The following is a 23,885-nucleotide window of genomic DNA, read 5'->3' on the forward strand; positions in this document are numbered from 1 at the left end:
CAAGGGTTCATGCCTTAGAAAATACATGATACCAAAATACGAGGCACCTTCGTCCAAATCGCTTCCGCCACCAAAGTCGTAGCCCTACGAAAACAAGTAGTAATAGTCGCAACAAGTAGTATGAGTCTATCTTGCCTATCAGGCCTACAACTCATTGATGGCTTGCTCCTGAGCCCACATCATAAGTCTGGCTTTCCCTCGGGGCCCACAACTTATGTTTGGCTTGCTCCCTGAGCCCACAGCATAAGTTTGGCTTGTCCCTGGGCCCTACAGCTTATGTCTGGACCAGAATGAAATACTCTCAATCCCTCAGTACGAGTCTGGCATACCGCCCAGTCCTCAGCTCGTATCTAGAATGCACCTGAGCCCTCAATATGAGTCTGGCATGCCCCACCTGGCCCTCAGCTCATAACTAGAATGCTGCAAGGTTTGTTGGCTACAACATGAAGCAGTACAACCTCAACCCAACACAATATTGATGGGTTTTAGTCATAAGACATCCTATGTTCTCATACAAACCCTAATGCTTGGATCTAGGTTTCTCTATTGTACATGCTTTGAATCCAAGACTATAAACCCTAATTCTAGCATATGGAAATCAATATTAACATATAATTAGGTTTAAGATGTTACCTTGATTGTTATGTTGCAATAACAATCCCAATTCTTCCTTGAATTGACTTTGGAAGGCTTAGAGTCACAAGTGTCACTCCTCTAATGGCTTACAAACACCAAGAGCAAATGGAGAAGGTATAAAGAGAGAGGAGAGGTATAAGATTTCGTACCTAAGAAGCCTTGGGAAGGTCTGGACGAAATCAAGAGCCAAAGGGGGTTTATATAGGTGTAGAGATAGGGTTTCAATCCTTATCCTTATCTAGTTGCTTGCTTACCAAGCAACCCATAAGATAAGCCTTGAATCCTTATCATAGTCGAATTCTAAGGTCCTTATCACCTCAAATTCGTCCAACCTATCCTTAAGATAATCCTTACCTTATTTTGTAACTATCACATAATTACAATTCAACCCCTCTAGTTTAATTAATTATATTTGATCATAAAATTAATTCTCAATTAATTATAGACCAATATTAATTAAACAAATATGATTTCTCCTTTAATATATTATTCTTATAACATATTAATAAATCATAATAACCTCTCTCTCTATTTATTTCTCCAATCAAGTTGCTTTGGTGAAGGCAACCCAAAAGGACCATGCACCATCGGGTCAAGTACATACCAAAATAATTATGGACTTAGACACTAATCCAACAGTCTCCCACTTGGATAAGTCTAATAACTATTATGCGTATGACTTCAGATCCTGATCTGCAATCGTAGCTTTCCAAAGCCGCTGTCAACTCTGATCCTATCAGATACACGTGTCCTTAGATAAGGGATCATATATTCCTCCATTCTAGATATCGTATGAGACATGATTTCTAATCATTCTCTTTGTACTATATCTCGATTCCCGATTTATGACGACTGACTAATTGAACAAATCAAATTAGCCCTAGCCCGGCCGAGCATTTACGTTTGTCATCACTAAACCATCGAGGGGCCCAAAGATATCGCTTGTATCCTTCTTTGGATAAAAGGAACGGATAAACTTTGATACAATGCTTGCTTGCACTCACTTACCGAATTACACACAACAATATGTTTTATAACACCAAGTTACTAGTGCGTTTACATATTATCAATGTGCAACCGATTTGCAAGATACAACTCACACATCTCGGTTTCAAGAATATAAGATGTTATCGTCTCACCAATCACTCGTGATACAATTCATGGAGTGATCCAAGTGAGCGTGGGTTTAATCCAATGCTCAAATCACATTCATAAGCACTCATGAACGTTGCAGCAAACATTTGCTTATGTCTAATACACTTTAGACAATCCACACACCAATTCACGAAAGTCTTCTTTCATATCTACTTCCAACATATGAACGACTGTGGCCCGTTCGAATAATTTGATTATTCTTAATAAACTCAATTATTCTGGAAGTCAAAACATGCAAATGTGAAACACAAGAATAATACTAATCCCATATGGCCTCAAACCTTTGAGTATAAATAAAAATCCTTTTATTTATCACCATATCGATTACTCATTATTTGTCGTTTCGGTTAATCAACTTCTTACTTGAATTACAACACTTGTCCCATGCTCCTAGCATGCACACAATGTTTACCTATGGTTCTTACTTTGTGAAATAGACCAAATTGAGCACATTTCCAATCATTCTCATTTCACAACTCCAAATCCTTTTTCATAAGTGAAAGAATATCAAATTCTTGCTATTTATAGAATATGCTAGATTCTAACATTTTATGCAATTGTCCTTTCGTAAATTCACTTCACCAAAGTCACAAAGACTATTGCCAATGATATTACAAAGTCCTCTATCGGACATTGTTACAAGACAATTCCTTAGATATGATGTCTCTCACTCAAAGTACATTCCTTTGAACATCCTTTTGCATAAAAGTTTCTAATCTAGACATATATTTTCAATATTCAATTCCCAATATGGACACATTTCCATATTTTCCATATGACAACTCATTCTTAATAGAATCTTATCTATTCATAATAATTTCGATATGGTCCATCCAATATGGAACATTTCCACAATTTCCATATGACAACTCATTCTTAATAGAATCTTTTCTATTCATAATAATGTCGATATGGTCCATTCAATACCATGCTTCCAACTACTCACAAGCAATCAATCCTCGTCGAACTTTGGATTGTCCTTTGATAGTTGTTTAATTATTTTAGTCAAAACCGATTCTAGTCCCTTTTCCCTCTAAATGCGCTAGACATTTGGAAAATTTTAGAATGGTCAAACATTAAAGCATTTTCAATCGATCCTATACCCGAAGCGTATGGGACACGATGCACAATGTTTTATTTGCTATGTTCTCAAAATTCGAATTGTGAAGAGGAATGCTGTAATCATAATCAAAATTTTAAGAACACACTATGTACCCTTTACTAAATTTATTAACATTTCTCAACCTAATCCTTTAGATTTGAAATGAAGCATAATATTCTCTTCCTTAATTATAGCAAAACAACTTTACAACCCTTACGACTTTGCAAGGTATAACTCTTGTTTTCTATAATTAATATTGCCAACTTGCAATATGTACCTTAATAATCATACAATCATAACATTTATGCTCCCACTATCATGATGATTATTATAAAACATAACACTTATGCTCCCACTAGCTTCGACATGTATTCATAAACATCTTAACTTCCAGAAAGACAATACCTATTGAATTTCTTAAGTCTATGTTTCTAATACTTAGTGCTTTGATAATCTTTTATCAAGGCTTCTTGAACTTATACACCTTTGCCTTAGATAGTTCATATGTGTGTCTAATCAATTAAGACTAATTGCCAAATCTCACAATTCAAATCATGGAAAGGGATACCGTAACCATAATCGAGTTTGAGAATGCAATTTTACAATCACTATCTTCTTAAAATCTTTCTTAGTGAAAGCATTTCCTCACAATCATTTTCATGAAGGAGGAAATCTTATGACACTTAGATTTAAATGCTGTATTTGTTCCTATCCATGTGAATTTGTCAAAACCAAAGTTTATGACAATTTCAAACTCATATGGATCGAACTTTCTTAATCTCGATTTCTTGCCTCATGGTAGCACAACTGCCCACCATGTCTTCCAAGTAGTTAAGCAGCTCACCTTTTCCTATCAATGTACTTTCCATTGATCAAGGTCCTTGCCTTTTATGCATTCAAATGAGAACTCATAGAACTCACATGCATAATTAACTCGATTGGAACGACATAGAAACATAATAATGTCAACACGATAGGTTGTAAACCTCAACTCGTGCGCTAGTGATGATTGATAAGGTTTATTTGATTTGTTCTAGAAACCTTTCAAGACCATTAAGACTCCCACTGACTCCTTGACATATAAGATTCTCTTGTCAACACATTTCTTGACAAACAAATATTCAAGAGTTAGTGTAGCTTTTATCAAAACTCTTCATAAATTGGTCCTAGTTGGTCTTTGTCTTATCCAAGACATCACAACTTTCCACATTTGATGAATGTTATAAACCTTTTATACTTTTCACTCATTGTCACAATCTTAACTTTAAGACTTGTTATTGGAACGAAGTATGATTGACTTCTTGATTTAACCATTTCTTCAATTCTTGATTCCCCTTCTTAGACATACAATTGTACTGAGACTCACTTAGAGGATCAATTGAGATATGGTTCTAAATCATTAAGACCTATCATAAAGCATAGAAGGTACTCTCCCTTCTTCTGACAATGGAGAAACTTTTATCTTTTTGCCTACTTGATTCTTCTTATTCGTTTTGCTATTGATTTAAACCTTTTTTAATCAATTCCAAATTATACTTAATCTTATAAGTATAATCATATTTACTAAACCTTAGTAAATCATGACGAATATCTTTGTTACTCTTATGGTGAACTTGATCAACACACAACTTTGTTTACTCGATCTCCTAGTCCTTCACTTGACACTTTGTCAACGAATTAGTCTAATTTCCAAATATGAAATTTCTCATTCATCATGCAACCAAGTTGCGTGATTCCAAATTTCTGTCCAATTGAAACTTGGACGATGAGAAACTCTCCCTATTTGGTAAATTCTCGATATTTCCACAAATAACATAAATAAGAATCATATCCATTCGTTGTAGAAATATGCAAACATCAATTTTCATAATGATTTCATTGCAAGGAAATAAACAAATAAATAAATAAGTCAAACAAAATTTATTTTATTTATAAAAGCAATGGAAAACATTTGTCCTTACAATGCAAAATCCATTGAAAACTATGTATCTCATAGAGAAAATTTCTGACAACTCTATCATAATTATCTAAGCTCAAAATCTAATCTTCAAGTCCATGCAATCAAGATCCATTTCTTATGATTAGATTCATCTTGCTCTCTCATCAAGCTTCCTTTCTTTTGACCGATCCTGCAAAACATTCAAATGCAATCTTATCACAGCATGTACTAAGAATCAGTGAATAGGAACTTAACGGAGTTAGATAGTGGATTTTACCTAAAGTAGAGCCATACGTTCTGACTCTCCCATCTCTTAGATCTCTTAGGTAAATATGGCAACTTCGTCTCCAATGCCCCTTCTCTTGGCAATAAAAGCAAATTGACTCTCTTGGAATAGGACATGGAACTACTTCAGACATTTCCTTTCTCTTATGATCAGACTTTTCGATCATAGCATGTCTTTCGTTGCCATTGTCTATATCCATGAAGGCAGATTCACCAATCAACTTTGCTTTTCTATTGCGCCAAACCATTGCTGATTTAGCAGCAATAAGCATATATGTGAGATCTATAAGGGTCACGTCGTGGTTCATCATATAGTACTCTCTTATGAACTCACTATACGAGTTAGGAAGTGACTGAAGAACCCAATCAACAGCCATCTCCTCACCGACAACGGATCCCATCATTCTTAACCTATCAATGTGTGACTTCATCCCTAGGACGTGTACACACACTGACTTTCCTTCTTTGCCAAAAGGGCTTGAGTGATATTGAACCTTTCAATATTTCGATCTTATGGGTTAGGGAGAACGATTTGAGGAGGAGGAGGAAGCGAAGCATGATTTCTTGTTCCTCGATAGAATCGTGGAATATCATCTTCATGTGGAATGCTTGTTCCATGGGATTCGGGAAGACCATAGTTGTCGAACTTTGACATCTACAAAACGGGAGAAAAAAAACGAATTCAAGTTAGTTGATTGAATGAGTCCTTGGTAGATCACCCAAATGAAATTCCAAGGCTAGGACCCAACACAATATGCTACAACCTAGAAAAGGGATGCCGTAATCTAGTTGCAGAATATTTGAAGGTAAGTGAATGACGATTCACTGATTTCCACCATGAAAAACGAATTTAAGTTTTAAATCTATGAAAACTCCTAGATCCTTTGAGATTCATTGAACTTTCAATGGCATGTTTAAATCTCGATATGCCCCTCTTGTTTGTGACTGGGATGCCGAGGATCACTAAGCGGGTGTGAATAACCATGCAAACTTACATGGTGTCCTCACATGTTACAGTCACCTATTCGATGTGCCGGTAAACCACACACGCTCCACCAAACTATGACAAACATTGAGTCACCCTTTGCTATCTTTGCTTAGAACCATTTAGTGTGCCGGTAAACCACACACGCTCCACTAACGTCTTCGCAAGGGCACAAAGTGTAATTTCATGGAATTGCGTCAATTCACTTTTGCCTAAGTAACTAAGATTGAGAATTTTGTGAAAACATTTAGTTACTTTAGTAATTCATTATACTTATAATGGAAGGTTTTTGTCCCATCCTACCCGTTCGGCTAACGACCCTCCACTAGTCAAGAGTGCGGTGGGTAAGAGTGGATACCCATTCAATCGCCATTTTATAGGCAATTTCCTTAAACACCCCTTATAGACTAGCTTCGTGAATGAGGCCTACTAACGGTAAGACTGACTTTTACTCATACATACATATATATATATATATATATATATATATATATATATATATATATATATATATATATATATATAGTGTTAGACTTTTAATGTTATATACAGTATAGGGTGTATTTTACACTTTTAAAATTTTAGGTGGTCAAATTTAACAATTATACTTTTAATTCAATTAAATTTTAAACCAAAAACTTTATGGATTTATTAAACCTCTTTTAATTATACATCTTAATTAATTAATAAAACCATAAGGGTGTGATTTGAACTTTTTCAAAACTATAATAAGGTTTTAGAATTTAACATTCCTAATTAAACTTTTAATCGACTTTTAAATTCCAAAACTTGAGGGCAATTTTTGAAACTTTTCAAAACAATTTAGTTTTAATCTTTCTTAAAAAATTTCGAATTTATGACATTTAAATTAAAAAAAATTAAATATTAAAACTCTTGATTTAATAATTATCTTGAATTAGACTATTAATTTAATTATTAAATCATAAGGGATTATCTAAATCATGAGGATAGTTACCATTTATACATTTAAGATATCCTAATCCCTTAAATATCTCTATAGATTTTGAAAATAAGGATATGATAATGCAAAATCTATAATTACCATATTTAACAATTAGAGGATAATTACAAGATATGGGATAATCCAAATCCCTAAAATTTAGGATCTTATCTTGGGGAGGAGGCTAATTTCGAAAATCAAGGGATTAAAACAAACCCTAGATTTCGAAATTTAAGGGTTTAAGGAAAGGATTTGAAGATCTTATTCAAACTCTTTCAAATTAGGGTTTGCAAACCCTAATCTCGAAAAAAAAACCTTAGCCTCCTGGGGTTTATTGGCAATAAACCCTAATATGTCAAGTTCATACAATTGAATTTTTCATACATATCAAGCATCAATACAATAGAAACCAGTCTAGGCTCTGATACCACTGATGGGTTTTAGTCATAAGACATCCTATGTGCTCATACAAACCCTAATGCTTGGATCTAGGTTTCTCTATTGTACATGCTTTGAATCCAAGACTATAAACCCTAATTCTAGCATATGGAAATCGATATTAACATATAATTAGGTTTAAGATGTTACCTTGATTGTTATGTTGCAATAACAATCCCAATTCTTCCTTGAATTGACTTTGGAAGGCTTAGAGTCACAAGTGTCACTCCTCTAATGGCTTACAAACACCAAGAGCAAATGGAGAAGGTATAAAGAGAGAGGAGAGGTATAAGATTTCGTCCCTAAGAAGCCTTGGGAAGGTCTGGACGAAATCAAGAGCCAAAGGGGGTTTATATAGGTGTAGAGATAGGGTTTCAGTCCTTATCCTTATCTAGTTGCTTGCTTACCAAGCAACCCATAAGATAAGCCTTGAATCATTATCATAGTCGAATTCTAAGGTCCTTATCACCTCAAATTCGTCCAACCTATCCTTAAGATAATCCTTACCTTATTTTGTAACTATCACATAATTACAATTCAGACCCTCTAGTTTAATTAATTACATTTGATCACAAAATTAATTCTCAATTAATTATAGACCAATATTAATTAAACAAATATGATTTCTTCTTTAATATATTATTCTTATAACATATTAATAAATCATAATAACCTCTCTCTATTTATTTCTCCAATCAAGTTGCTTTGGTGAAGGCAACCCAAAAGGACCATGCACCATCGGGTCAAGTACATACCAAAATAGTTATGGACTTAGACACTAATCCAACAAATATGTCAACGTATAACAGATAACAACATATAACAGATAATCATATAGATAGAAACACAGGTAGTCCTACAGATCTACCAGACTAGCATATTGGCAACTAGCATAATTATGCGTATCTATTCTATACTCAGTATATCAGCGAATAGTAGGATATCAAACCAATGGGTCGGCCTTAGTGCCTTCGACCTGAAAGTATATTGAGGAAAACTCACCTCGCTCCATTGCTAATCAGATAACACTCAGTTGCCAAACCGAAAATCCCACACTAACAAAAAATAAATCCCAATTAATAATTATGCCATAATCCATTAACCGTGGTCTTTACTCATAAGTCCCGACTCCTAGGGTAAAAGACCGTTTTACCCTTTCCTTAATGGGCCCAACCCAAACTTGGCCCAAGGCCCACTAATGGCCTAACAACACAAATCGAGGCCCAAACCAAACCTAAGGCCCACTCAAAGTACTGAGGCACAACTAGAGCCCAAACAGATAATTCATAGCCCAAAGAAACAACCCAACCCAACCGAAGCCCATTCCAAAAGAGTCCAAGCCCAAAAATCCACTTACCAGGCAACGCATGGTGTTTATTGGTTGAACGCATGACATTCGTAGCTGCTCAAACATCGGGGCTCCCACCCAAAATGTGTTGCGTTCCATAAGGATACGCATGGCGTTTCCGACAACTTCCAACTTCTTAATCCAATAGCTTAATCCATTAAGCCAAACATCCAAAATCTCAAAATAGCTCAACATAAGCGACTTAATCCATAAATTCGAAGGCTTTAAGCCTTTGCATGGCTTAATGAAGCCCAATCACCGAAGATGAACTCTAAAGGTCAAAATCACTCCAAAATGTCTTAAAACTTCTTAATACCTTAAGACTTCAGTCCAAACTTCCAGATCTGATTCAAAGGGACTTCTTGAGTCATAAAGTTCCTGACTTTATGACTTAGCATGACTTAATGGGACCTAAATCAAAACCCTAAGTCCCAAGCTTCACCAAGAAACTACCAAATCATGCATGGAAGGTTTATACTCATCAAGATCCAAACTTTATGACACCAAAACCCCAATAAAGACCAAATATGAAGCTAAAAGGTTCTGGAGTAACTTTTACTCACAAGAACCACCAAAAAAAGGGACCAAAACCATAAAAAATACCACTTAGCTAGATCTATATCAAAGAGTTATCAAGGTTGAAACTTTGTACATACTGAAGAAAGATCTATGCGTATAAAGCCTAGATCCAAAATCTCTAAGTCAAGCAATGCCTCTTCAAGAAGTTTCTTCTTCCTCCTCAAGTACCAAAAACACACAAGAATCACATGAAGCTTAAGAAATACTCAAATGGAGGCTAGGGTTTCATTCTTATGGTTAGAGAGGATGGAGGATGAAGAAAATGAGGGTTGGAGTTGAGTTAAGGTCATTAAATAGGGTCCAAGATCCTAAATTAGGGTTTTAATCTGGCCAACGAACGCCCTGCGTTCCTCAAAAGTGACCGCATCCACTTTTCCCATGAACGCCATGCGTTCCCACCTAGTACGCCCTACGTAGCCGGTTTGGTCCAAAACCCTTTTAACTTCAAATGATCATAAATTTTGCATCCCTTATCCGTTTTCGATGTTCTTTATATCCACAAAAAGGTAACGAGAAGCCATACACTCCTATCAACTTACTTTTTCCTGAAATCCAATCGAAATCAAATCCAAAATTCATAAAAGGCCCGAAACAACGCCTCTACAAATACCCTTGGGCTCTAAAGCACAAACCGAACACTTTCATCACATAACCAACATTTTCCACATCCAACTGGGTCTAAATCTCCTTTTCTTAATGGCCCTAAACTTTATGATAACCGATATTCGGTTCGTAGCCCCGAATTAGGAAACAATTCGGGACAGGGTGTTACATGGTGGCTTAAAAAATTTAGTGCCTAAAAAAGGCTTCATGCTCACGCATCGGTGCGTGGTTGGGCGTCAGAATCTGATGGCGACGCATGGGGACATATGGTGGTAGGAATGTTGTTGATTTTCAGGGTTTATTAATCGGACCCTTGTGAAGATGAGGATGATGGCAGTAAGAAGAAACTCGTTCACAAAGTTGTTGCTTGTCTTGACAGGTGATATGAACGGGCTTGTACTAGTGTACAATCCATTTATGCATGTACTCATAAGATACTACCTCACAAAGGCTTTACCCAAAGGTTACAACCCTTTACTACACGTAGCCACATGGTACAAGCTTAAAATATACTAGCATCTAACCAAAATGCTATGATACCATGTAACTTAGAAAGGTAGAATATATTTTCTTGCCCTTGATGACTGGTTAAACCCTCAATTTATATATAAAGAGATTATTTTAATAGAAAACTAGATAAAGGTGCATCATGAACTAATAAAGCCCTATTCTGCTTATATATATACATTCTAACAAAGAAAAAATATATACTTGTAGTTTTTGTAAGTGTAGTGGTTCGAAAATTTGATCTCTCTGATTTATGGTTATACATAGTACACTTTTAATGTTACAGGTCATCTGAGTGCAAAGAGAGACATCTATATTTTTGGAGTGGTGTTGTTGGAAGCCCTGACAGGCCAACAAGCTTGGCAACCACACACATATTATTCTATTTTGGTAAAATGGCCAATTCCATTCCTTGAAGACAAAAGGGAGCTAAAGAAAATAATGGATCGACGTCTTGGAAAAAAACTACCCCTAAAGGTGCTTTCGAATGCTCTACGCTCGACTTAAGATATGTGGCTAAGGATCCTAAAGATAGGCCTTCAAGTGAAGAAGTTTTGCAGAGTTTGGAACAGATATGTGCTGGTAACAAGTAATGGATAAAAGATATGTCATACTTACTTTGGGTGTCTAATGGAAAAGAACTTACTTGTTATTCGGTGTGGTGCCTTTGGTGCCTTGTTTTACATATATTCTCTCTATACTATATATCTTATAAAACATTTAGTATAACAACTCATAGAAATGATGAATGAACTAACTAATTGTATTGATCAGAAGATATTACATTTATATCAATGAGAAAGTAATCTAACAACTAACTAATTTAGTTAAATTACAATAATACCCTTCTAACATAATTTACTAGAATAACCTCTAATATCCGTCCCTCAAGATGGATATGGAGAACATATATTTTGTAATCCCATCTTGACCATAAAAGGCTTTAACTTGGTAGTAGGTAATAGCATAGTGAACATGTCGGCAAGATGCATAGCTAACTTTATTGGCATCAATTTAATGGTTTTGTCCACAACTTTGTCTCTTACAAAATGACAATAAACTTGGATATGGTTTGTGCGTTTGTGAAAAGTGGGATTGGTAGCAATTTGTAATGCAACATCATTGTCACAAAACAGTTGAATAGGTTCTTTAAGAGAGATATCAAAATCGTTCAAAAGTTGAATTAACCAAAGTAACTCAAAAGTAGTAATTCCCATTGCTCGATACTCTGCTTCAACAGATGAACGAGATACTGTAGATTGTTTCTTTGACTTCCATGAAATCAAGGAGTCTCCTACAAAATACATAATATCCAGTTATAGAACATCGAGAATCTTGGCATTTAGCCCAATCTGAATCACAAAATCTTTTGAGTTGAATAGATGAAGAAGATGAGAAGAAAATGCCTTGTCCAGGAGATGGTTTTAAGTATCTAATGAGATGAGTAGTTGCATTGAAATGTTCAACTTTGGGATGGAAATAAATTGGCAAAATTGTTGAACAATGTAAGAGATATCTAGTCGGTGATACTAAGATATAACAATCGTCCCACTAATCGTCTATATTGAGATGGGTCTTTGTAAGCTTCACATACTACACAAAGATTGGATCTTGGCTCCATAGGAGTATTCTTTGGTTTAGCTGCCAATAAACCAGGATCTTCAGTTAATTTTAAGTTGTAATTTCGTTGAGAAACAAAAATTCCTTTTTTTGATTTTTTAATTTTAAATCCCAAAAAATATCCCAAACTTTCAACTTAAACTCGTTACTTAACTTCTCTTTTATTTCAGCAATGCCTTATTTATATGAACCAATGATGATAATATCATCAACATAAACCAAAAGAGAAACATATGTGTTGAAGGTCATCACTAGCCTGATAGAATCATGTTATTGTCTAAAAGAAGTTAGCATGTTCTAGAATGATCTGGAAGATTATAGAACATTATGGAATACTATGGAGAAGTCTAGAAGATGCCAGAAGATTCTAGAATACTCTAGAACAAGATGGAAGACCCTGGAAGGCTATGGAACATTCTAGAACACTATGGAAGGCACAAGAATGTCTATACTTATCTAGGACATTATAGAATATTCTAGAAACATATAAAAGCTTGTAATTGATATAGAATATGGTAGATAGTTCTAGAATAGTCATGAATGTATGTAGATCTAGAAACTTCCTATAAGGAGGTGGAAACACCTATAAATAGGTGTGGAGCTCATTTGCTCCAAACCATCCCAACATCCAAGTATCCAAGAAAAGCCTCCAAGTAAGCCAAGTGTAGTAGTCTCTCAAAGTGTAAAATCTTCTTAAGTGTCTTAATAAAAGTATTGTTGTTTTCCCACACAAAGAGTCGTGTTCAACAATCTGGTATCAGAGCCAGGTTTCTTGATAGTGAGAACGAGTGATTCTCGTTGTATCGTGAGTAGTTTGTAACTCTGCAAGTTTAGTATCGACACTAGCTTGTTTGGTATTACCGAGGTACTGCCAACACGATGGGTGATCTCCAAGTCGTCGGAGGAATCAAGAAACTCAACAACAACAACTACAAAACATGGGAAACATGTATGAAGTCCTACTTAAAAGGACAAGATCTATGGGAGGTCGTTGGTGGAAGCGAAACTACGCCACCAGAGGAAGACGTTAATGGTGCTTTACGCAAATGGAAAATCAAAGCAGGCAAAGCAATGTTTGCCTTGAAGACCACAATCGAAGAAGAGATGTTGGAGCATATTCGGGATGAGAACACCCCGAAAGAAGCTTGGGACACATTTGTGACGCTTTTCTCAAAGAAGAATGATACGAGACTACAACTTTTGGAGAACGAGCTATTATCCATCTCACAACGTGACATGAAAATTGCTCAATATTTCCACAAGGTCAAGTCGATATGTCGGGATATTACTGAACTAGATCCGCAATCCGTCATTGTAGAAGCTTGAATGAAGAGGATCATTATCCATGGACTAAGGTCGAAATATAAAAGCTTTGTTACTGTTGTACAAGGATGGCCCGTTCAACCATCACTTGTAGAGTTTGAGAATTTGTTGTCCAGCCAAGAAGCTATGGCTAAGAAAATGGGAGGCATAACACTGAAGAGTGAAGAAAAAGCACTCTACACAAGTAGAAGTCGGAGGATGTTCAAGCCACCTTCTAAAGAAGGATACAAAAATGCTGACAAAGGGAAGAGTCAGCCAGGAACCTCATAACCATGGAGATCTCAAAAGACCGACAATAAGAGTTCTCGGGGGAGGAGGTTCGAAGGCAACTACAATAACTGTGGAAAGTGGGGCCACATGTCCAAGGATTGTTGGTCAAAGAAAAAGTCTGTAGAAAGCAATGTCGTAACTTCCAAAAAGGAAATAGAGGATGAATGGGATGCTGAGGCACTATGTGCTATAGAAGTGAATAAGACTAAAAGAGGAAGGCTAATGTTCGTGGATGCCAGGGTAAATGGAGGATACACCAAGGATTTGGTAGATACAGGTGCATCCCATAATTTCCTTGCTAAAGATGAAGCTAAGAAGTTGGGCATCAAATACACCAAAAATCCAAGCCGGTTGAAAGTCATCAACTCTTTATCCAAGCCTATCATTGGTGTTGCATATGGAGTACCTCTTAAGATAGCAGAATGGGAAGGCACCATAGACTTGATAGTGGTGCATATGGATGACTATCATATGGTATTGGGATTGGATTTTCTAGACAATGTACGACCCAGGTCATTTGAGAGAGATGATACCATGCATATCACCAAGGGTTCAATAATTCACATTGTACCCTTGAAGAGAAATATGATTGGATCCCGAATGCTATCAACTATGAAACTCAACAAAGGTCTCAAGAAGAGTGAGACAAAGTGTATGACAACCTTGGAGGAGGAAGACGTTCATTGGAAGATGGATGCTCCAAAGGAGAATAATAACATGACATCACTAGAGTTGCATAAAAAGTCTCATCTTAGACGAAAAATGGAACATGTGATGGAGAAACTGGATAAGGTGAAAAAGAAGAAAACACATTAATTCGTAAGAGCAAAGTAGAATTTCTCAAAAGAGCAACATCTAAACGAGATGAGCAGATAAATAAAGGATCACGTCATAACATGTTAATATTGTGGGAATTTTCCAAGGCTTGTAAAAGGGATAACTCACATGCTTACAAGTTTCTCAAAGGGAGGCATAAGAAACTACACAAGACAGTTCAACAAAGTCAGGAACAATATTATGCTGCAAGAAAATGAAACCACGAATGTCGTTGTCAACTACGAAAACAATATACGAAGCAACGACTGCAACAACTAAGAAAAAACCAAGCATGTGGAAGAGAAAAAGTTCTCAAGGAAGAAGTCAATATGCGACAGATCAAGACTGATAAACAAATAGCAAAATTATTCATCAAAGGGCTGAGTAAAGGAAAAAGTGAAGGTTTTAGATGTCATCTCAACATGATACGAAGAATGGGGGCTAGTGTTGAGGGGGAGTGTTGAAGGTCATCACTAGCCTGATAGAATCATGTTATTGTCTAGAAGAAGTTAGCATGTTCTAGAATGATCTGGAAGATTATAGCACATTATGGAATACTATGGAGAAGTCTAGAAGATTCCAGAAGATTCTAGAATACTCTAGAACGAGATGGAAGACCCTGGAAGGCTATGGAACATTCTAGAACACTATGGAAGGCACAAGAATGTCTATACTTATCTAGGACATTATAGAACATTCTAGAAACATATAAAAGCTTGTAATTGATATAGAATATGGTAGATAGTTCTAGAATAGTCATGAATGTATGTAGATCTAGAAACTTCCTATAAGGAGGTGGAAACACCTATAAATAGGTGTGGAGCTCATTTGCTCCAAACCATCCCAACATCCAAGTATCCAAGAAAAGCCTCCAAGTAAGCCAAGTGTAGTAGTCTCTCAAAGTGTAAAATCTTCTTAAGTGTCTTAATAAAAGTATTGTTGTTTCCCACACAAAGAGTCGTGTTCAACAATATGTTGTACCAGATCCTTTATGAAAAAGTAAATAATCTGAATTTGATTGAGTGAAAATAGAATGAATCATAAACTGCGAAAATATTTCAAACCATTGTCTAGAGGCTTGCTTTAGACCATAACTTGACTTGTTCTATTTACAAACAAGTCTTGACGAATCTGATTTCAAACTGCTTTGTGTGACATTAAGACTTGGTGGTATACCTATGAATACTTCCTCATGTAATTCCCATTTATGAATGCATTATTCACATCCAAATGCACAAGATTCCACTTTTTAATGGCTGCAATTTCTAGAAGCATCTTAACTGTAACAAGTTTGGCAAATGGTGAATATGTTTCAAAATAATGATGCCTTCTTTCTGATCGAAACCTTTGGCAACCAGTCTTGCATTATATCTTTCTATTTCCCCATCACTGTCATGTTTGGTTTTGTATACCCATCTGCCTCCCACAGTATTTTTACCATCAGGTAATGACTCAATATTCCATGTATTGTTAGCTTTCATAGCTTCTAATTTGGATTCCATAGAATTACACCATTCAAGGTATTTTGAGGCTTGATTATAATGTTTTGGTTCAAAATTGCTAGAAATAGGCATAACAAAGATTCTATGTCTATTGGAAACTTTATCAAAAGACAAAACACTTTGTAATGAAAAAGAAAGATCAGAATGAGAATTATTTTTGGAATGAGAAACATCATTGCAATGACAATCTCTTAAGTAAGAAGGAGGATTAGAAATACGATTAGTTCTTCTTATTCGATTGGGCTGATAAGAATTTCTTCTTATGATAGTAGGTTGGGGATTCATGTCCTGATCTTGATTCTCATTGATGGAATTTGAAAATTCTATGGTAATACAAGTAGATACAAGAAGCTCAATATCAGAAAATGAATGTGGTAAAACTACATTATGAAAAGGATCTGATGGAATGTTAGTAGAATTTGGGGACAAAATGGAAAATATGTTCATGAAACACCACATCTCCTGAGTAAAATATTTGTTTAGTACTGAAATCAAGAAGTTTATAAGCTCTCATATTCGAAGGATATCCAACAAAAACACACATTTTGGCTTTTGGATCAAGTTTGAGTCGATTATTATTGAGAGTATAAGCATAAGCCAAACACCCAAAATGGATGAAGATAAGAGTATTCATGAATTCGCCCCAAAAATGGATTGGTAGTTGTGATTGAAACAATAAAGACCTGGAAACATTGAGCAGATGCTGGTGATTTCTTTCAATAATCGAGTTTTGTTGTGGCTTCCCAACAGAAGACTTTTGGTGTTCTATTCCTTTTTCTTCAAAATAATCTTTGAACTCCAATTCTCTAGCATTATCTGTTCTAAAAGACTTAATCTTTTTTTTTCAAACTGAGTGAGAATGAAAGCATAAAACTTTGGTATACTATCTTGTATATTTGATTTCTGTTTCAACAAGTATATCCATGTATATCTACTATGGTCATCAACCAAAGTGGCAAAATATATGTATCCAACATGTGTATGTACTGTATATGGGCCCTAGGTGTCACAATGAATCAAAGATAATAACTCATTACGAATATGATTCACAGATTGAAAAGGAGGTTGTTTTTGTTTTGCTAAAGGACAAATTGAACAATGTTGATTTATTTGTACTTATTAGACAAATAATAGTACTAGATAGTAATAGGTAATACTATAAGGGTTAGTATGTAAATGTGTAAATGTATTAGACTATATATATATAATCATTCCCTGTACGCTTTGACATAATAACAATACAAAATCTATTATCAAGTTTGTTTTGGTATCAGAGCATTCTGTCGTAGGTTCACAAAAACCTAATCCAGTCGCCAAACAAGTTTCTTGTCGTCGCCACTTCTTCTACTGAGAAAAAAAAAACACTTCCATCACATAAAGAGATTTCATCCTCCTGTTTCACAAAAACCTATCTCCTCTTGTTTCTTTTTTTTTCTGTTTCTTTTCATTTACATGGCTCCTCTAATAGCCTTCACCACAACTGAGAAGACATCCCATAATTCTCACAAATTCGGGTTTACCCTATCTCCTACAGATTATGGTTATTGGAAAACCATAATTCAACCCTTTTTGGTTACAAATGGTCGTCGGTTATGTTGATGGGACGATACCTTGTCCGGATCAATTGAATGCAACAACAACCGGAAAAGAAACTGTTCAGGAGACCAATCCTAATTATACGGTGTGGATAGCCAATGGTGCTCATGTACATATGTTACTTCTGTCAACTATATGTCAACTGTATCTGCGGCTTCCTTTATACATGTTCAAGGCTCTACATCTCGAGATATGTGGCTTTCTCTTGAGCGTGCTTATGCTCCACACACATCCTCAAGGGAATATACATTAAAAACTCAACTCCTGAAACTCGAGATGAAAGGTGACGAAACCTCCTCTTCTTATCTGAACAGGGCTCAAATGTATGTTGATACCCTTGCCAATATCGGTGAGCCTATGAAAGAAAAGGAACTGGTCATGCTTGTTATCTCTGGACTTCGAGACGAGTATAATGGTCTCAAATCTACCATTCTTGCTCGACAAATTCCCATTACTTTCTCCAAACTCCATGGCCTTCTTGCAGATCATGATTATATGGTACGAAAATCTGCCCCAAAATATGAAGTCTCTCTGGTTCAAGCATTCACGGCTACCACCACTACAAGTCAAAATCACACACCACTCCCGGCGCCCTCATTTGACCAGTTGTAAGCATTACAACAACTATTGTCTCAACTGGCATTCAAGCTCAACCAACCAACAACTTAAATGCTCAATCTTTCTTTACCAACACATCTAGAAACAACCGTGGCCAAGCACAAAATAATAGACGTGGACGAGGCAACTTCAATCGCAACCAAGGAGATTTCAACAATAAAAATCAAGGTGGAGGTAATCGTAGTCAATTTTCTTGGGCTTCTATTTAGAATACTGTTTTTGGGACATGTAACGGGTGCGGAATAGGCCATGTCTCGTCTCAATGCCCAAACTGTGATCCTACCACATTCAGGAGACCACCACCCTCGGCCAACTATGCTGACTACCGCTCACAAGCATCGACCTCCTAGCTTACTGATATAGGATCCAGTCATCATGTTACTCACGGTCACTCTGGCTTTGACAATTCTGAGCCCTACTATGGCGAGGATAACCTCCATGTTGGCAACGGTAAAGGCTTACCCATTCTTCACATAGGTTTATCTAAACTTTACTCACCCAATAAATCATTTTCTTTAACAAATATCCTTCACGTCCCTAATATCAAACAAAATCTTATCTCTGTTCAAAAATTTTGCACTGATAATCATGTTTACTTTGAATTTCACTCTTCTTTCTTTTCTATAAAGGACACGGCAACCTACACTACCCTCCTCACGGGTCCAAGTAATGAAGAACTCTACTCAATCAAGCTAACCCAGATTCAACCAATACCAGAATTTGCTTTTTCTGCTGTTCGTGCTTCTTCCCAGACATGGCATCAACGACTTGGGCATCCTCATCCTCAACTTTTACAGTCTATGATATCTACATACAAATTACCTTTATCAAATAAATATTCTAGTTCTGTTTGTGAACTAGAATATTTATGAAATACACAGATTAAGCCAATTTCTAAATAAGCCTAAAACACATAATTTACATGTTGCAACTCATTTTCTTCGATTTATAAAGTCAAATCCAGTTCAAGGCTTATTTTTTCTTCACACAATTCATTACATTTGAGAGCTTTCATTGATGCTGATTGGGCAGGGTGCAAAGCAACAAGAATCCATACGAACTCAATTCCAACTTGCAAACATATTTACTAAACCATTACCACGTGCCAAGCTCTTACCTTTAATGTCCAAGATGTCCTCAAAAAGCATTTTTCAATGGGCATCTTGAGGGGGGATATTAGGGGTATTAATGTAAACTAACATTGAGTCAGTTTGTTAATTACTAGTATGATCTGTTAGTTAGTGGTTACGAGTTGGTTATGTGTATGTTAGATCAAAGACGTATTGTAACAAGTGTGTGTATATATATATAGTTTGTAATCCTTTCTTAATCAGTAATGAGAAATTAAGCTCCCATCTCACATTTCATTTCTGTCATACAAGTTAATTATTGGCACATGTCCTTAACAAAACACACACAACACACACTAGTCACGTATACATGTATGTGAAATCAACAGATAAAATATAGAGGACTACAAAGCACACTCTTATTCATATCAATATATGTTATATAGCTTCCTAATGCCCACGTGAATTCACAGATTCACATGAAACAAACCATACTACTTTCTTCCTAAAGACCTATACAACTCCTTGAATCAGGTCAAAGCAAATACCAATTCAAGTAATAACTATTATCTATAACATAAAACATAAAACAATAATAATTATTAAATCTAAAGTTTCAGGCATGCACGTGAGCTATGACTAACGAACCGATTAACCCAACAATCACCCCCTTAATCGGTTTGTTCATACCGTTCATTCACAACAACGCTGAATCCCCGTCTTCTAGAACCATCCCAACTTCTCCCGGACACCCGACCTCCACCTTGGTCACATCCAAAGTCCTCCATACAATCCCGACTTTTCCCGGACACCCGACCTTCACCTCGGTCACGTCCAAAGTCCTCCATACCCGGCTGTTGTTTGTCACCACACAGAATCCGCTTTCTCCTAACACTTCTGTGAAACGAGAGACTTTTTTCACCGATCAAGAAAACAAAGCAACCCGCTTTTCCCGTCTTCTTTCACCTGCAAAACGAAACAAACCCAAAGCCACCTGCTTTGATGGATCTTTTCTTTTCGTTTACTCACGCAACTTCGGTATCTCTCTCCATTTTCTGGTTACATACCCACAACCTACCGCCGGAATCACCACCTTGTCAGACACCACCAAAAACTAAAGACAGTCGGCAAAGAAACCCACCAACTGAAACACCTTCTCCGCCATTAACCATTGACAAACACCAGAACCTTCACAACCTCTGCTATCTCGAACCTTCTTGTGTGATACGACCTTTAGTTTTTTGCTCCCCGCAACAAAAAAGGTCACTGCCAATCAACCGACTCTGTGATGGTAGCTCCGCACCCGAAAGTTCCTACCCTTTGAAAGTCGACTCTCAAAACGGCCTTGTACCTCTTCACGAGCCCTAGGCTCTGATACCAATAATTGGCACAGGTCCTTAACAAAACACACACAACACACACTAGTCACGTATATATGTATGTGAAATCAACAGATAAAATATAGAGGACTACAAATCACACTCTTATTCATATCAATATATGTTATATATAGCTTCCTAATGCCCACGTGAATTCACAGATTCACATGAAACAAACCATACTACTTTCTTCCTAAAGACCCGTACAACTCCTTGAATCAGGTCAAAGCAAATACCAATTCAACTAATAACTATTATATATAACATAAAACATAAAACAATAATAATTATTAAATCTAAAGTTTCAGCCATGCACGTGAGCTATGACTAACGAACCGATTAACCCAACATTAATATGTCTCTGATACCATATTACAGCTTATAGAAATGATGAATGAACTAACTTATTGTATTAATCAGAAGATATTACATTTATATCAACGAGAAAGTAATCTAACAACTAACTAATTTAGTTAAATTATGATAGTACCCTTCTAACAGAATTTAATAGAATAACCTCCAATATTTAGTCTTTCAATTCAACAAGTTTTTAACTTCTAAGAAGTATACAGGATGTAAAACACAACATACAACTACTAATTTCATAAAATTTTCCAAAAAATTAGTTTTGCAGGAAAATATATACCTTCTTAATTTATATAAAGTGTTTCAAAAATCGTTACATTAGATTTAGCCTAATTTACTGTAAGACCCGTTTCATGTTCAGATGTAAGTAGTAGCTTTAAAATGATTAGATGGAGTAAACTAGAAAGAAATATTAAACTTTAAGTATGTTTTCATGTTTTGATAGTAGTAGTAGTAGTAGTAGTAAAGTATAATGTCTTAATTGGAAATAAAGTTGGTATAACCTTCTTCTTAATTAGTTCCTCTTGGCATTAAGGTGTATGCATGCATATAAATATCCTTTACAGTTGAAAACGGCTCATTTGTAATTAGTTAACAAAATCATCTACAAAGTTAGTTCAGTTTAACCTTTTGGGACGAGCACATAAGACTTGAATGGCATTTTGATTGAATTATGATCACATTGTGGTTAGTGGTATTTGAAATGGACATTTATAGTAAAGATCTGTTGTTTTAGGATGTAAAAACAGATTTCATTGAGTAAAGATTCTAAAAAATCACTAGATGCTGCCAAATTAGAAAAGTTAAAGTAGAACAAACAAAAGAGACCACATCAAACAAAACATAAGTTCTGTTAATACCCTGTTACACATATCTTTATCCATTATCTTTTAATGACATATATTCGTTCCAAGTTCATTAACACTTCTTCACTGGAAGGTCTATACTTTGGATCCACAGCTACACATGTTAATGCAAGTGCAACGCATTCAAAAGCACCTTCTACAGGGTAATTTTGTCCAAGATATGGATCTATTATTTTCTTTAACTCGCTTATGTCTGCTAGGACTGAAGTTGCCCATTTTACCAAACCGAAGTCAAATTCTAATGCCCTGTGGCCTGTTAACGTTTCCAGCAACACTACTCCAAAACTATAGATGTCACTCTTCACACTCACAAGACCTGTAACATTAAAGTGTATTACAGCCACAAAATATGAATATCAAATTTTTGAGTCACTACGCTTGGGTATATTTGTTGAAAGCAAACTATCATTCTTGAGGAAGTATGGTCTTCTGAGAAAAAGTACAAGCAATTTATCAAAAGGGCTCGATCTTATGTTTTGCAAGAAAGATTTGTTTTTTTTTAACAAAAACCAAACAAAATAGTTGTAAAAGTTCACTCATTCATATATCAGTTTGCTACATGGTAATTAACCTACCCTTGAATGCATACTCGGGGGCCATATAAGCAAATGTACCCTTTATACATGTAGTAGCATCATTTTCTCCTGTTTTTGGTCCAAATTTTGCCAAATCAAACCCCCCTAGTTTTGCATTAAATTCCTGAAATAAGAAAGAGTCAAAATAAACAGGGAACATAATGGCATAAAACCAAAAGCATCAAAGTGGTTCGCTCACCACCTAAACGCATAAGTAGCTTAAAACTACCTTATCCAACCATATATTAGTTGTTTTAACATCACGGTGTACGACTTGATTGTCTAAAGAATGTATATAAGCGAGTGCACGTGCTATTCCTATCATTATCTTAATTCTTGTTTCCCAGGAAAGTGGTTTCGCAACATCTCGTGCATCTAAAAAATAGTACATGTCACATCAACTACTTTATTGCAACAATTCAACTTTAAAGTAAAAGTAATCCAACAAAAGTATTAATTTGTCATAGATGCAAGTAAAGTATATTACCTGTGAATAAGAAGTGGTGAAGACATCGATTCTGCATGTACTCGTAAACAACCAAATATTTGTCTTTATCATCACAGTATCCCAAGAGGCTGATAATATTTGGATGAGTCAACCTTCCTAAGATTGTCACCTCCGTCTGATCTCACAACATTTGAAGTTAAATTTAGCAAAGGATTAGTAAAACAAAAATTTTAACATTTCTTTATTAAAAGACTCCACTAGTTAGTTGCGTTCACAACATAAAACATAAATATAAGTTCAATTCTAGCTGACGCATTACATTTTTTAAATACCATTTCTTATTATTTAGAATGCCAGGAACTTTATTATCAACTCTTACCCTATCATATGTGTATAAATTAAAACTATGGAGGTAACTCTCCATGAAACGTAATCATGGCATGTTCTACAGAAGTAGTTTATTAACTTTTTCTTCTTAATATTGGACCAAAATTTTGTTAATTTTTTTATTTTTGGATCACTGAATCACTTGTAGTTTGAGAAATTCTACAATACAATCTCAAGCATAAAGAAAACTAAAACTTCATCATTCATATCAAACTAATATGTTGTAATTACTTACCTGCCAATATTGTGGATCATCAATATGGTATCTTTTAACAGCAACAGGAATTCCAACACCCTCTGTTGAAGGGATGAATGTGTTTTTGTCAACCCAACCTAAGAATACATCTGAAAACCCGTCTGCATTCAAGTGAAAAGCTTCACTAAATTCTCTTGTAGCCCTTTCTAAGTCGGAAAACTTGAGTACTTTCAAACTTGAATTTCTACTGTTATCATGAGCCCCTACAATGTAGTCAGCAGCATTTATACAAACAGACGAAATAGCTTATGGACT

The 23,885-nt window shown here is 35.7% G+C and overlaps 1 protein-coding gene across 1 annotated transcript; it reads right to left on the reverse strand.

Moving 5' to 3' along the window:
* Positions 1–21,839: 21,839 nt before the first annotated feature.
* On the reverse strand, positions 21,840–23,876 carry LOC111880786 (probable serine/threonine-protein kinase PBL23). The gene is made up of 5 exons (XM_042896646.2): positions 23,610–23,876; positions 23,027–23,162; positions 22,769–22,914; positions 22,540–22,663; positions 21,840–22,280 (listed from the first exon to the last, which is right to left on the reverse strand). Exons 2-5 carry the CDS (start codon positions 23,061–23,063, stop codon positions 21,982–21,984), a joined length of 606 nt encoding a protein of 201 aa, XP_042752580.1. The 5' UTR covers positions 23,064–23,162; positions 23,610–23,876; the 3' UTR covers positions 21,840–21,981.
* Positions 23,877–23,885: the final 9 nt, after the last annotated feature.

The sequence above is a fragment of the Lactuca sativa genome, chromosome 7 (genome assembly GCF_002870075.4).
Source record: "Lactuca sativa cultivar Salinas chromosome 7, Lsat_Salinas_v11, whole genome shotgun sequence".
NCBI lineage: Eukaryota > Viridiplantae > Streptophyta > Magnoliopsida > Asterales > Asteraceae > Lactuca > Lactuca sativa.

Coding starts and splice junctions, on each gene's coding strand:
- LOC111880786 (XM_042896646.2), bottom strand. CDS start 23,063: ATGCAGAATCGATGTCTTCACCACTTCTTATTCACAG. Junction 22,915..23,026: donor TCACCACTTCTTATTCACAG/GTAATATACTTT, acceptor ACTATTTTTTAG/ATGCACGAGATGTTGCGAAA. Junction 22,664..22,768: donor CTAATATATGGTTGGATAAG/GTAGTTTTAAGC, acceptor TTCTTATTTCAG/GAATTTAATGCAAAACTAGG.